This window comes from Lonchura striata, chromosome Z (assembly GCF_050655825.1).
Source record: "Lonchura striata isolate lonStrDom1 chromosome Z, ASM5065582v1, whole genome shotgun sequence".
Lineage (NCBI taxonomy): Eukaryota > Metazoa > Chordata > Aves > Passeriformes > Estrildidae > Lonchura > Lonchura striata.
The window spans coordinates 9,341,484-9,357,708 of NC_140740.1; the positions used below are offsets into that span (position 1 = coordinate 9,341,484).

The 16,225-nt window shown below is 46.0% G+C and overlaps 1 protein-coding gene across 1 annotated transcript; it reads left to right on the forward strand.

Moving 5' to 3' along the window:
• Positions 1-1,168: 1,168 nt before the first annotated feature.
• Positions 1,169-8,453, forward strand: LOC146763613 (fas-binding factor 1 homolog). The gene is given in 3 exon segments (XM_085567372.1): positions 1,169-1,312; positions 2,020-2,205; positions 2,375-8,453. Coding segments are annotated over 3 exon segments (570 nt in total). The 3' UTR covers positions 2,615-8,453.
• The last annotated feature ends 7,772 nt before the right edge of the window (positions 8,454-16,225 follow it).

Below are 16,225 nucleotides of genomic sequence, written 5' to 3' on the forward strand. Positions count from 1 at the left end.
GCACAACCTGGTGTGTCTAAATGTGCAGGCTGTACCATAATTCACAGCTAATCTTTCAATACTGTATCTTTAAAGCACCAGTTCTTAATAAATTGCAGCTATAAAACTCCAAGTTTGAACTTAGCTCTTGTCAAATGCTGGCAATTTAAAACCAGAGGTAATTTAATAAAAAAAAAATTAAAACAAACAAATAAACAAAAGTAGATACCATCTCTAATGGTAACAACTATAAACAAGAGCAAAGTATTATTAACCAGGCCTACATATTTAACAAAGCTGACTTATTCTATCCATTGTTTCACACAGACCTTCAAAATCTTTACTGTGTTTCAAGGGAATTTACAGAAATAGAGAACATAATGTTAATGTTTCCTACTTGAATATTACCAAAAATTTTAAGTGAGAAAATCTAGTAAAATATTTCTGCTGAAAGTTTACATAGTCTTTTTTATATCTTTGCAAGGGATGTGGTGCAGACCACTTTGCCAAAGAATGTGTGTTAATCTTGAATTACATGACTGAATTGCAGTTAAGGCATGGTTGAATAAGCTACAAAAGAGATTAACAAGCATTTGTGTTGAAAGAGATTTGTGCTGCAAATGAATTTTCTTCCTGGAGTTACACCTGGTCTGCTTAAAGATTTTGAAGAATTCTGTGAAGAATTTTAATAAAAGTCTTTCTTGTAAATACTTGTTTAAGATTATAAGGCACAGATAGAATGGCACTTGTGAGAGATATTAAAAATAATAAGGCATTCTGTAGGCATTCAGAAAACAAAGGGTGAGAGAATGTGCCTCGCTGAAAAATAAGAAGTGAGAAATAGTGGCAACAGATGTGTTGGCAGGAGGAGAAGCTGTGGCAGGACAAGAAACAGATGTCAGCTCAGCTCTGGTCAAGAGCCAGGACACTGCCCTGGCTAAGCAGCATCCTTAGTCCCAGAGTAGAACAAGCCAAGCATATGTTTCATCAAAGTGGGATTCATTCTGATGGGACCCATAGGTACTGCCTCTGGAACATTATACACTCCTTACAATCACAATGTAGACCCTCACCTCTGCTAATTGGTTCTTTGGAGAAAGTCAGTCCAGCCAAAGCTGGCAAAGCCTTGCTTGCCTTGGTCACTCAGTATCTTTGGGTCAGGATTTTGCTGGAGGAGAAGGAATCAATGATGCAGAAGTGCTTAGAGGAGCACAGGAAGCTGGCAGCTGAGTGGGCTGAATTCCATAAACAAGAGTGGCTGATGGAGGAGTGTCTGGTGCACAAGATGGAGCAATCCCAGAAAATCGACTTCACCATAATGAGACTGGCTGAGGTATCACAGCAGAGCTCCTTCCTGTAGCCTCCAGCACCACCTGAAAGGCTCCAAGGATGGGTCCTGCCATAGGGGAGATAGATGTTCAGTGCTGCCTTCAGGTACAAAGTCAGAGATATCACTCAAGGTGGTGAGAACCAGGCTATTCCAGGAAGAGCTTCTACTAGTATATCTGGACATCAACAAAAGCATCAGTCACCTTTGTCTCTATCCTGTGCCTGTGAGGATAGACAGCAGAAGCAGCTGTCTCCATTTTAAGTCAGCTGAGAGGAAACCTCCCTATGCCATGGGGACGTGTCCACAGTCAGTTCTGCTTCTGCCTGAGGCTGCCCAGAGGGAATATGTGGTACGGACACTGCAGCAGAACTCCTGTTTTAAGGGCTACTGAGGTGACCAATAACCATTCAGACTTAGTTTTTCATTGCTGACAAACATCTGAGCCTTGTCCATAGTGGGGTTCCATCTTTCCTGAGGGAAGAAGTGTGGGTGTGTCCGTACAGTCACAGGTCTGGCAGCCCTGGCTCCTAAGGATGGATCGATAAAGGACACTGCTCAAGTACTTGGTGCTGCTACTCTGCATTCCAAATTGGCCTGCAGGAGAAGTTCAGCAAGGACATAACTCCCTCATTTATTTAGGAAGGCATGAGACGGTGTCAAGAACAGGGCAGGTAATGCTTTGGTTTCCTCTATGCCCATCCTAAGAGCAGACAGACCTGAACTTATATGGCCAGAAGCTGAGAGCCAAGGAGAAGCAGTTGGAGAGGGACAAGGAGCACCTGTATGAATCCTGGCAGGAGCTTCACTTGAAGAAAGAGAAGTTGAAGGAGGCCAAACAGTGCATCCAGCAGAGGGAGAAGGTGCTTAAAAGCATGACTGAACTAAACATAGCATCTGTGTTGCAATTCACAGGTGTGGAGGGGCTGGGAGCAATGCTGGTTTCCCATTTCTCACAAAGTCATGAATCTTTATACTAAGCTGAGAAGAAAAATATATACAAAGGGGTCTTGCCCATGGGCAATGATGGTCTCTGTTCCCAGACTCCCCAGCTGCTCTGTCTTGCAGTGCTCATGCCAGAAGAATGAGGAAGGGGAGTAAGCCTTACAGGAGGCAAGCTGGATAGAGTCTAAATACCAGGAGAGGCTCAAGGCCATCCAGAGAGAGATGGAGCAGCTGAGGCAGCATCAAGAGCTTCTGCACCAGGTAAACGACCCCTCACCTTCCATTCTTAGCCTGCAGCCAATGTGTCAAAGGCCTGAATGTTTGCCAACAGCTTCTGTTTCTCCTGGGGATGAGGCAGGCTGATCTAACCATGGTGCAGCAGAGGAGGCAGCTTCAGCAAACTGAAGATTAAGACTTCCATACCCCTATGGATGGCATCTCCTGCATACAGTGTAAGACTCCTTATATGCTGCTGATGGGATGTATGAGACACATGTGCTTGTATTCTGCTTCTCAGGACAGGTGTTCCTGGGGTCTGTTTTAGATCACCTGTGTATAAACACCAGCTGTGTGTTTGCCTCCTCATCTTGTGCAGGAGTTCATTTAAACTCTCTGAGCCAGGACAGTGCTCTGACAGAGTAGGAAGGGGGAGGTTGGTGAGTTAAAGCCCATTTGCACTGGAAGTTTGGGGAGGGCTCTGCTGCCCGTGCATATGGGCAGCAAAAAAACCTGGTTGCTTTGTTGTCTTCATCTGTGATCCCTCCAACAGTAATAGTATCATCCAGTCAGATGTTTTTTGCAGGCAGGATGTACCCACAGCACAGTCTGTGGGGAAGCAAGTCCAACACATTGCATTAGATGCTATGCTACAGATGCTGAAACAGAAAGCCCAGATAGTGAGGTGGTGAGATGTGGAGGTTGGAATACATTGGGAAACAGTTGGTGGGAGCAGGGCTTGATAAAGTGTGACTTGAAAGTAACGTACATAGGGTGAGGTGTGTGGAGCTGTGTTTTTACTTTTACTGTATTTCAAAATGGTTTGTCCCAATACACCCCTCTGTACCCCTATGGCTTAGCCCTGGTTTTTCCACCTCTCCTTATGTGTCAGCCACCTCCAAAAAATGCTGTGTCCTTCCTCTGTCTCCTTCCAGGTACCTTGTCAGTCACTGAGCATCCCTTCCCATCCATCTGGATGCGTCCATCAAGGGCGTCAGGTGATTGGACAAGGGCCTGGGGTCCCTCCTCCAGTCTACCCTTATAGGATGTTTATGTTGCCTGTTATGTAGAAAGCCACTCCCAGATGTGTGCCTGTTGGTTAGTCGGGTTTCCCCTCCCTCTGTATTTAAGCTATCATCAGCACCAGTTCGGTGCTCTCTTCAGCAGGAGTTCTTTAGGTATAGTTGGGCTCCAGGGTTCTCCTGGGGCTCTAATAAAGCTTTGGATCTTTTCCTCTTAAGAGAATCGTCTCCTCTTTCACCAGTGGGATCAGCCAAATCTCTGGACCTGTGAAGGCACTCTCCAAAGCCCAGTGGGGAGTGTCTCCTGCTGTCCGAATTGCCCCATCACCAGCCGGGCCCAGCCGGAGATCGTCTCCAGCCGTGTGGGGTGACACAGCGGAGGTGTTTCCTGAAATCATTACTAAGCTGCTGGGATGGGCAGATGCAGAATCTGTGGACTGTTGTGGCAGGCAAATGTCTGGAGTACCACGACCTTCCCAAAGAAGCATCTTGAAAAAGTCACCTTGTGGGCACAGGCATGTAGGTGCTCACACCAAAGTGATTTCATCTCTTCTGTGAGCCAAGTGATGCAGAAGGAGAGACGGGGTCTGCATGTGGAGTTCCAAGGAGAGCTGTTATTGAGGTTCTGCTTCAAAACAGTCTAGGGATGAAGAGCCACTCTGGCAGGGAAAGCAGTTTATATAGGGATCTCAAGGGGCAGGACAGAACACTAGGGACAATAGGATGAGGGAACATGGGGGAAGGGTCATTGGGATACATTAAAATCTGCATGTCACAGCAAGGCATGCTGGGAGAAGCACTTTTCCTCACCCTAATAAGGTAGTTATCACTTGAGGGGTTTTCCCTTCATGGGGAGGTTGTGGGTTTTTCCTGTTGGCCCACTGGTCTCTACAGTGGACAGTTAAAGGAATGATAACAGAAGCAAGGGCAGGTGGCTCCTCACAGCTTTGTCTTACATTCATGGATAAAATTCCTATCTGGCTGGGGTTGGGAGAAGCCGGCTATGCCTGACTCTGACTTTGTGATGTCTTGGTCCTCTCCTACCAGCTCATGCTTCCTTGTTGTGCCTTCGTCCACTCAGAAATGCGCTTAAAGAGAGGCTTTGTCTGTAGGTCCCACTCAGAGTACGAGATTCTTCAGACCACGAGATTCTTCAGACCACACCCCAGGCACCCCAAAGGATACCATGGATGAGTGTCAGCCCACTGCTGCCTGCATGAGAGACAGTCTGGGACACTTCCTCAATCATGAGCATCATCTTGGACAGTGTCCCTGTTTCTGTGTGACTCTCTCCTACATATCTTTCCATCCCTCTCTTCTCAGGACTATGATTTCTTGGAAGGTGAGCACATCATTCTGGATTTCCTGGAGAAAATGCCCCACTGTCCATGATGCTGTTCCCACACACTGCTGGAGGAGGTGCCATTCCTGTGTGCTATCAAGGGATGATCCCTCCAGAACAGGGAAGAAAGTAAAAATAAATTCTCCAGTTGTCAGATTCTTTTCTTTTGAAACACTGTCAGAGTGCTCCATAATTCACTGTAAGTCCACAGTATTGTAGAGAAGGATCTGGACAACCTCAAGAGAGCTGGGCACGAGCCAGCCATGGGCACTCCCGGCCCAGAGAGCCAAGTGTGTCCTGGGCTGCACCCAGAGCCCCGTGGGCACAGGGCAGGGAGGGGATTCTGCCCCTCTGCCCTGCTCTGGTGAGACCCCACCTGCAGAGCTGCCTCCAGCTCTGGGGTCCCAGCACAGCAAGGACATGGAGCTGCTGAGAGAGTCCAGAGGAGGCACCAAGGTGAGCAGAGGGATGGAGCACCTCTGCTATGAGGAAAGGCTAAGAGAATGGGGATTGTTCAGCCTGAAGAAGATAAGGATTAATTGTGGCCTTCCAGGACCAGAAAGGTAAAAAGAAATATGAAGAGAGATTTTATACAGGAATATATAGTGACAGGACAAAGCAGAATGGCTTCAAACTAAGAGAGGTTTAGATCAGATATTAGGAAGAAATTTTTTACTGGGATGGTGGTGAGGCTCTGGTACATGTTGTGAATACCCTATCCCTAGAAGTGTTCAAGGCCAGGCTTGTAACCTGAGCAACCTCGTCCAGTGGAAGGTTTCCCTCCCCATGACAGAGGTTCTAGAACTAGTTGATCTTCAAGGTACTCCAATCCAAACCTTTCTATGACTCTATAATGAATATAATGTCATCTGCCTTCAAAAACCTCTGAAAACAAGCTAGAATGCAGACTTAAAGAGATGAGAGCAATTATACATTGCACTTGTTTAGTGGTTTATTTGACTTTTTTGGATCTTGCATTTTATGTCCTGTACACTGACATTTTTATGCTGCTCTGTCTAGTCTAGTTATTACATATTGGAGATTAATAGATATGGATTTCATGTATTTTGGTACCTTGTTTATAGATGGGTACAATCAAATGCATTAATTAATTATTATTATCAATAAAGAAATTCTGACATTCAGTTGCAATTTTATTGACATTTTTTACTTAGGCAAGGATCTGATCAAGTGTTGTGTTTCATTTGGCATACACAAAGGAAACAGTAATTTTCAGGTACTTATAAAAATGTATTTCAACTATTCTGACGTCCAAAGAGGAAAGCCTTCGTTTCCTGGAGGTTAGTCATTCAGAGATTTGTCACCTGTTAATAAATTATTCACTGCTAGAATTTTCTCTATCCTCTGAAGACATTAATCATATAAATGCATGTTTGTCATTCATATAAAGTTCAAAACTTTCTTTTTCACAGTCTTTAATAAATTAAGTAGATTACCTACTTTCAGATATTTTCCTTTCTCAGTAAAGGTACATAGGATTATCCATTTTGAAAATATTTTAGTGTACTTGCTGCTATGTTCACATAGGTGTTTTTAAAAAATACTATTTCAAACACTAAATTTTATGCTTTTTCCATCTTGGATATCAATAGTATTTACGTGCCATGCAGCATTCCAGGTGTTTTTCCCCTGTTACGCATGTCTGTGTCTTTATATGTACTCACCAAAGATTATGGATAATAATTCATAACTATTCCAAGGAATGGTTGGCCAACTGGAAGCATAGCTTTAGACTGTTAAAAACAAGTGGTTAATCAGAAAGTGTATATAAGACATTGGAAAACAACAAAAAAGCATTTATGAATGAACAGAGAGTAAGAAATTAGAGCTGAGCTAAACTAAGCTCAGATTAGGTTAGGTTCACTTCTCTTCAAAGAAAAAAGATAATAAAAAAAAAAAAATCCACATGGAAATATCACTATCTTCCCTCATTTTGTTTTTGCAAAATTTTATACTTGTTTTTTTTTTTTTACTTCAGAGTGAAGGTAATTTATGTATATATAAATATGTATACACATACATATTTTTGTTTGGAAGGATATATACAGGAAAGAAATAGCTGGGCAAGGAAGGGAGCTTCAATAAATGAGCAATGTGTGAGAGTTTAAAAATGCAGTGACATTTTTGAATTAATCTAAATTTATGGTGATTCTTTTTTCTGTGTTTGATGTACTGCTGTACATTGAAGAAAGCAGGAAAATGCAAAATCTAAGTGGAAATTCTAGCAGGTCATATCATGTATTAGCAACTTTAATTCTGATTATTTATACTTTCCATTTCAATTTGCAATGGGTAGGAGTCTCTGTGTGTTATATGTACACTTCTGTCTTAATTGATTCAAAGTTATGTGAACAAATACAAATTATTAGCACTTTGCAGGAGAACTTTGGAGACTATAAATAGAAGATATGTGAAGATAATTAGCAAGGAAAGACATAAGTTTGTGACTGGATAATATCCAGTAGCCCAGAAAAATCAATTTTTTTGGAAAATGACAGAGTCAGGAAAGTTATGTTTGAAAAAAATATTGTCAGTGCTTACTTCTGACTGCTGGGGTAAACTACAAACCAAGCTATTCAAATTGTTCCTTTTAAGACATTTTAGGGAAATATAAAATAAAATAAAGTCATTGCTTTACAGAACTTGAGGGAGAACTGTCAATGAAATTATTACTGGGAACAGAGATGATGCAGAACCAAACAAATTCATGAGTTTCCAAATTTCTTGGAAACTAGTAACACATACACTGTTGCAATTTGTCCAAACACTCTGTAGACCTATAATTTGCAGAAATTACTGTATTATCAAGTTAGATTGTGAGCATTTCAACTTGGGTAAAATCATTGTTTCCTTAAATAAATAATGAAAAAGTAAAAAAGATCTTGAACCAAGGAAAAAAAATCTTAAGCCCTCTATAACACAATTGAAGTTTCCATATCTACAACAACATTAAATGAATTATGAAGAGCCTGATATTGAAAGATCTTAAAAAGGACTGAACTTCCTTGAATCTTTCTGGCACAATGACAATTAACAATACATTAGGTAGAAGATTTGAAACCTTTGAATCAACATCTTTAAACCAGGAAGTCTTCACTCAAAGAAATCTTAAACTAAGAAAGATGTTATACACTGCTGCATTGATGTTTTCAAGCATGATGACAGTTGATGTAAAAAAATAAGTTTAAGAAAAAACATCTGGGTTAAATATCTCTGTCACATTTCCTTCTCAAAACAGTTGATTGACAAACTGCAATGCACTTTTTGGCTTCAAGTGGTATCTGGAATTATATTTTGAGATGTGAAAATATACACAAGTATTATCACTGAAACTTTGTATAAATTATTTTAGTGGAAACAAGTAGAAAATTTCACATATTACATAGGTTTTTATTTTATTATCATTCCTTTTATTACAGCTGTAGGTTAATAAAGTTATCTTCTTAATTTTAAAGCTTGAGCCTGCTCTTATCTATTTCTGATCAAATCTCACAACAGTAATTTGAGAAAAATATATTCTCATGGGTGCACTGGCATTGTGCCAGCATCAAACCATAACAGTACATATATAGGTGTGTACACACACACACACACACACACACACATATATATATATACAGGTATGTATCTATATATAGAGAAAGAAAAAATATATAGAGATACATAGAGACATACATATCTATATATAGATATATAGATATATAAATATATATATACTGATTTTCCATTAAAACCCAACAAAAGAAGAAAATATAGAAAAAGAGGAAGCCCACTCATGCAATACTCTTCTATGTCCAGCAAAGGTGAGCCATGCACTATAGGGCTGTGCTCGGTGTGAGCCGGGCTATCTGTCGCTGCTGCCCTTGCCTAGTCGATGCTTCCTTCCTGCTCCAGTGATTCTTCTGACTATTCAAATGGCACCTGGACCATAATCACAGCCCTCTTCACCACCTCAGTCTGGAGGCAGTCATTGTATCTGAGGAATGCCACAGCATCAGCTGTGGGACGATGTGTCTCATGTCCACGGCTCTTAGTCCCTGCTGTGGTGGGTGACACATCCCTACTGGGTTCCGCATTCTGCTGATCCATAGGCTGCTGGCTGGATCACTGGATCTCAGGTGTAGCCTTGTCTGGGACATCTCTACTGATACACTCTGCTGTGTCCAGAAGATTTTTGCTGTCAGCTGTTGGGTGCTTATTCTTCTTTCCTGCACTGGAAGTGGCTGTGGAGGATAAGGGAAGAGCCTTCAATGCTTTCTGGACCGGCCTCAGCCAACTCTGTCGAGCCGGGGTTTTGATGAGTGTAGATGCAGGAAGGCTTTTGGCACATCCTGCAGGTTTTTCTGCTGTTGTTGATCCCTCTGCCCTTCCTTGCTGGTCCTGCTTCTCCTCTGAGTATTCAAATGGTTTCTGGACCATAAGCACAGCCTTCTTAACCACTTCCATCAGGACATAGTCGTGGTAGTCCAGGAACACCAGACCACCGTCTGTTTGACGGTGCACACTATGTCCTGGTTTTATATAGATGTGTATTATCTTATGTTGATAAGGAAGTGCGTTTTCTCAACAAGTTTGGGTCAAACCAACCAGTGGTCAGATTTGAATATTGACACCTAGTGTGACCGCTGAAGACATTGGGCACGCCTCTGAGAACACAGGGTGTTAAAAGCAGAGAACTCCCAGGGGAATGCTCTCTTTTGTAGTTCAGACCTCCCCTGCCCAGCCACAGGCTGCGTCAGGGAGAGGAAGCCGTGCTGCCTAGGAGAGGTAGGCCAGGGGATGAAGGAAGTGGAACCAGGCCAGCCCCTGCAGACGGTAGGTGGAGAAAAAGTGAGATGTCTTTGTTCTCCCTCCCCAGCCAGCTCTACCTGGAAATTTGATATCATGTCCCAGCAGTGCAGCGGTAGAGGAGAAAGAGAAGCGGGGCAGGAAGATGCCCAGCCATGGGAGTTCTGTGTAGATGAGATTTCAGTTGTCCTAGGAGCCCGAGAATTTAACCCCTTCTTGGGCAAAGACATCTTTGTGAAACCTTAATCCTCCTTGATCTGAAAGAGAAGAGAGATGGCCTGGGGGCTGAGATGTCAGAAGGTGGGAAAGAATCCTAGGTGGGAGGAGATGATGAAGTGTCTTTTCGCTGGACTTTTCTTGTATAGCATAGACTGGAACAATTTTTCTCAACACAGAGACTTCATTAGGGGGATGCAATAATTTGAGGCAAGAGAGTGCAGGAGTGAGAATGGCCTGCTTTAGTGAGTGACGCCATGTGCAGGCGTAGAGTGAACAGAGGAAGATGAGGAGGGTGTGGTGGTGCCTCTGTCTTCAGGGAAGAAGAAAATCCCTGTTCTCAAGACCTTCAACCCCAGGGGACGAGAAAATGGGGAAGACTGTTGTCCCAAACTGAGAAACTGTTGTTCTTTGGTACTTGGTGAAGCATCCATAAAAAAGCCCTATGAGCACTTTAGGTCCATGGAGAGTGCTGAGAGCAGTGTGCGTGGAAGGAGGATGTGACAGTGGCAGATTTTCTCCAGGCAGTGCCATGTGTGACATGGAAACATGGGAGGTTTCAACTGGGTTTCCTGTGGAAGACTCTGGTAGAAGAGAGACACCCCCCTCCCTGGATGAACTGAGAATTGATTATCTGAGGGGTGGGGACTTTGTCAGGAATTCAGGGTTTATCTCACTGTGTTTTGTTGGAAACTGGGTGGGGGGAGAAGGAATGTTTTGGAAGATTTTAATTTTATTATCATTCCTTTTATTACAGCTATATGTTAAAAAAGTTATTTTCTTAATTTTAAAGCTTGAGCCTGCTCTGATCTATTTCTGATCACATCTCACAGTGTGAGAGAAATAATATATTTTTGAGTATATGAAAAAATATAAAAATATATTTGAAAAGAAAATATTTTCATGGGTGCACTGGCATTGAGCCAGCATCAAACCATGACTGTATATATATAGGTGTGTATATATATATATAGGTGTGTATCTATAGATATATATAGATATTAAAAAATACATATATAATTAGATAGACATATATAGATATAGGTGTACCGTTTTTCCATTAAAACCCAACAAAAGAAGAAAATATAGAAAAAGAGGAAGCCCACTCATGCAATACTCTTCTATGTCCAGCAAGGGTGAGTCATGAACTATAGGGCTGTGCTCCGTGTGAGCCGGGCTATCTGTCGCTGCTGCCCTTGCCTGGTCTATGCTTCCTTCCTGCTCCAGTGATTCTTCTGACTATTCAAATGGCACCTGGACCATAATCACAGCCCTCTTCACCACCTCAGTCTGGAGGCAGTCATTGTATCTGAGGAATGCCACAGCATCAGCTGTGGGACCATGTGTCCCATGTCCATGCCTCTTAGTCCCTGCTGTGGTGGGTGACACATCCCTACTGGGTTCCACATTCTGCTGATCCATAGGCTGCTGGCTGGATCCCTGGATCTCAGGTGTAGCCTTGTCTAGGACATCTCTACTGATACACTCTGCTGTGTCCAGAAGAGCCTTGCCATCAGCTGTTGGGTGCTTATTCTTCTTCCCTGCACTGGAAGTGGCTGTGGAGGTTAAAGGAAGAGCCTTCGATGCTTTCCGAACTGGTCTCAGCCATCTCTGTCGAGCTGGAGTTTTGATGAGTGTAGATGCAGGAAGGCTTTTGGCACATCCTGCAGGTTTTTCTGCTGTTGTTGATCCCTCTGCCCTTCCTTGCTGGTCCTGCTTCTCCTCTGAGTATTCAACTGGTTTCTGGACCATAAGCACAGCCTTCTTAACCACTTCCGTCAGGACATAGTCGTGGTAGTCCAGGAACACCAGACCACCGTCTGTTTGATGGTGTACACTATGTCCTGGTCTCTTTGTCATTTCTACTGGGCTGGGGCACACTGGGCTGTGTCCACAAGAACCTGGCCATAGGCTCTGGGGCTCTTTGGGACATGTGTCTGCCTCCCTGACTCTACTGTTGTGATTTTTGTTCTGATTGCTTCATCTTCCATTTGGCTTTTGGCACGTCCTGCAGGTTTTTCCACTGCTGTTGATCCCTCTGCCCTTCCTTGCTGGTCCTGCCTCTCCTCTGAATATTCACTTGGTATCTGGACCATAAGCACAGCCTTCTTAACCACTTCCGTCAGAACATAGTCGTGGTAGTCCAGGAACACCAGACCACCGTCTGTTTGACGGTGCACACTATGTCCTGGTCTCTTTGTCATTTCTACTGGGGCTGGGGCACACTGGGCTGTGTCCACAAGAACCTGGCCATAGGCTCTAGGGCTCTTTGGGACATGTGTCTGCCTCCCTGCCTCTGCTGCTTTGGCGTTTGCTCTGATCTCTTTGTCTCCCGTTTCCTCCTTCTCCCACTGCTGTGGTTCTTCCAAGGATCTCTGGACCACAGGCATGGCCTTCTTAACGACTTCAGTACGTATGCAGTCAGCTGCATTCGAGAAGACTGGTACATCAGCTGTGGGACTGTGTGTCTCATGTCCATGCCTCTTAGTCCCTGCTGCAGTGGGTTTTCCTGTTGCTGACACATCCCTACTGGGTTCTACATCCTGCTGTTCCACAGTCGGATGGCCAGGTCCCTGGATCTCAGGTGTAGCCTTGTCTGGGACATCTCTCCTGGTACACTCTGCTGTGTCCAGAAGAGCCTTGCCATCAGCTGTTGGGTGCTTCTTCTCCTTCTTTCCTGGGCTGGAAGAGGCTGTGGATATTAAGGGAAGAGCCTTCGATCGTTTCCGGACCGGCCTCAGCCAGCTCTGTCGAGCTGGGGTTTTGATGAGTGTAGATGCAGGAAGGCTTTTGGCACGTCCTGCAGGTTTTCCTGCTGTTGATCCCTCTGCCCTTCCTTGCTTATCCTGCTTCTCCTCTGAGTATTCAAATGGTTTCTGGACCATAAGCACAGCCTTCTTAACCACTTCCGTCAGGACATAGTCATGGTAGTCCAGGAACACCAGACCACTGTCTGTTTGAGGGTGCACACTATGTCCTGGTCTCTTTGTCATTTCTACTGGGGCTGGGGCACACTGGGCTGTGTCCACAAGAACCTGGCCATAGGCTCTGGGGCTCTTTGGGACATGTGTCTGCCTCCCTGACTCTACTGCTGTGATTTTTGTTCTGATCTCTTCAACTTCCATTTGGCCTTTGGCACGTCCTGCAGGTTTTTCCGCTGTTGTTGATCCCTCTGCCCTTCCTTGCTGGTCCTGCCTCTCCTCTGAGTATTCACTTGGTATCTGGACCATAAGCACAGCCTTCTTAACCACTTCCGTCAGGACATAGTCATGGTAGTCCAGGAATGCCAGACCATCATCTGCTTGAGTGCGCTCACTCGGTCCTTGGCTCTTTGTCTCTTCTGCTGGGGCTGTTACCCTCATCCCCTCAGCAGTACCTTGTTCCAGGTCCCTCTGTTGTTCCGTGTGCTCCTCAGATCTGTGGGGCACAATCATAGCTCTGCTAAGGATCTCATCTGGTGTGTACTGGACTGTGTCCAGCAGAGCCTGGCCATCAGCTGTGGGGCTGTGCGGGGCATGTGCCAGGCTCACTGCCCCTGCTGCTCCGGCTCTTTCTGCCATTGTTGCATCTGTGCTGTGTTCCGGGGACTTCTGCTCTTCTGTCTGCTCCAGTCCCTGGATCACAATCATAGCTTTGCTCAGGATCTCACTGCTGCCAGTCTGGGCTGTGGCCGGCAGATCCCATGCACAGGCTGTGGGCTGCTGCTGTTCCTGCCCTCCTCTCCTGTGCGCTGCAGTGAAGGCCCAGGGCAGAACCCTTGGGGCTCTCTGGAAGTCAGACATCCTTCTCTCTCTGCTCAGGGCATCGATGACTGTGGGCAAAGGAGAGGTGAAGGCAGGTCCTGCAGGTGGTCCTGCTTCTTGCAGGTCAGCCTCTGCTTGTAGCAGCTGCTGGCCAGGACCCTGTTTCTCAGGGGGCTCCTTGTCCAGGCCCTCAGCCCTGATGGACTGCGCTGGCTCTGGCACAACCTCTTGGCAGCCTGTTGGCTGCTGGCTCTTTTGCTCTCCTTTGCCTTGGGCAGCAGGTAAGGCCTGCAGAGCACTCAGCGCCTTCCTGCGCCACATCTGGCTCACTTCAGCCGGGGCGTCCACATGGGTGGGCAAAGGGATGGTGTTGGTGAAGGCCTGGCCTTGATCTGGGTGAGCTACTGCTTCCTTTCCCACCAGAGAGGGCTTTTTCTGAGCTGCTGGGCTGAGAGTGGCTGTGCCATCTTCTTCTTCATGGCCTTCATGCGAGGGATGCTCCTTGTCCTGAGATCCTCCCGGTGTGCCTCTTGGCCCGCTTCCCTCACCCGTGGGGCAGCTGGGACCCTCCTTGGGACCAGCGTGGGAGCCTTTGTTGTCCCACAGGCCCAAGGAATTGACCCAGCGATGGACAGGAGATGAGCCAGTGTCATCTGTCCCTTGGCACGGCTCTGTGTCTACTGCATCATGCCATTCCTCTTCGTCGGACACTTCAACGTCAAGGGCGTCTTCCCACTGCTCTTCCTCAGACAGCTCTGGACCAAGGGCATCTTCACACTCCTGCTCCATGGTGCAGGCCACTGGCTTACTGGGTGGAGCTTGGGCTCCCGGCCGCTCCAGTGTGGCCTTGTTGTTCATGGTGCCCTCAGCGAACCCGCTACGTATCAGCTGTGGCTGCTGTGCCGTGCTGCAGCCTGTCGGCCAGGGCCGGCCCGTGGGCCTGTCCTGTCCGGTCTCAGGCCATGCCATCCTGCCGTTGACACTGAGCCCAGCGGAGCCATCGAGGGCCCGGGGGTGCCTCCGCGAGGAGCCCTGTCCCTGCCTCTGTGCTTCTCTGACCTGCAGGCCATGCTGCTGCCGCAGCGAGCTGTGGGAGCAGGAGCTCCTGCCCGGCTCCCCTGGAGCCCTCCTCGTGAAGGACACGATCACCTGCTTCAAAACAGGCCCGTGCCTCCTGTGCCCCCACGGCCACCGAGGGCCTTGGTGGCACTCGATGAGCACAGAGAGCCCTGCCTGCTCCTGCTGGAGCTGCTGCTGCTGCTGGCCTGTCCCTGCAGCCGCAGCCCTGCTCGGGGAAGCTGATGCAGACACGCCGCCCGCCTGGGCCGGCTCTGCTGCTGGCCGCTCCTCCTGCATGCTGGCCTGGGGCGTCCTGTGCCACACACCCGTCACTGTCACCTGGGAGAGCTGCTGCCTCTCGACAAAGCTGGTCTCCTAGGAGTGGGCACCCCACGCCTCTCTGCTCCTTAAATACCCTCGTGTCAGGGCAGGGCCCCGCATCACAATGGCCTCTGTTTGTTAGGGACACCGCATCACACAGGGCCACTGTCACACACAGCCACGCACCAGCTTTGCCATTCTGCTCTCTGATGCAGTCTGAAGAAACAAAATCAAGATTTAAATGATATGCAAACAAGCTGAAATCAGAGAAAAGACTTTTTTTACTTTTTGGATTTTGACTTTGCTACCTGTTGGCTCAGCAAGAAGGATGCACATAAGGATCAGTTGGAAAATATCAGAAAAGGTGCAGAGAAAGGAGAGGCTCTTATTTAATGATGTATTTGTCTGATAGACATTCCTCATCCACAAGCAGGAGCTTAATAAGGTTTATTTGGGCAGCAAGAAATCCTCAGGCAGATTTTGAGGTCATGACTATATAAGGAGACATCTCTTCCTCCACACGCTCCCAGCTCTGGAATTAACTTTTTCCTTTGGCCTTCCAGCTTTATATAAGGTATTCTCACTGACATCCATTCAAAGTCCTGCCAGAAATTAGGGTCTCTTCTGTATTTCTGTATAGGCTGTTATAGGCTGCACTCTGCACTTTGGCGCACATGACGCAGACCTTTCGAGGACTTCTAGACCTGTACATCATTCCCTTTGGTAGAGTTCTCTAACTAGAACTGACTTGAGTTCAACAAGCCAGCTTTGGAGTGGGTATGCCTCTAATTCACTGAGTCCTTTTCATTCCCTTTTTAAATGTAGGGCAATTTTCTTCAACACACTAAAGGGAATGCAAACTCTTCAGGTCACAACACTGGGATTTCTTTTCTCATTTGTCCTTGTGGATTTAAAAAGAAAATCTAGGAATAGAGGCATGCAGGCACCAGCAGGACACATTCCAGAGCCATCTCAAAAAATGTTGGCAAAGCTGTGGAGGGAAGAAGGGTTCATTCCGGCCAGAAGCCAAACAAATTGCTTGGGTATGTGCTTCCAACAAAATATACAACACCTCCTCATTTGACTGAAAACTGTGCTGGCCTAAGCTGTATTTTCAGCATTCAGTCCATGCGCTAGGCACAGATGAGTGACATGCTCAAGAGATGATCTTTAAGCTCAAGGAAAAAGGCAAATCAGCTGTTGCAAAAAAATTCTTTCATTCTATCTTGAAACGAAAAGGAGCAAA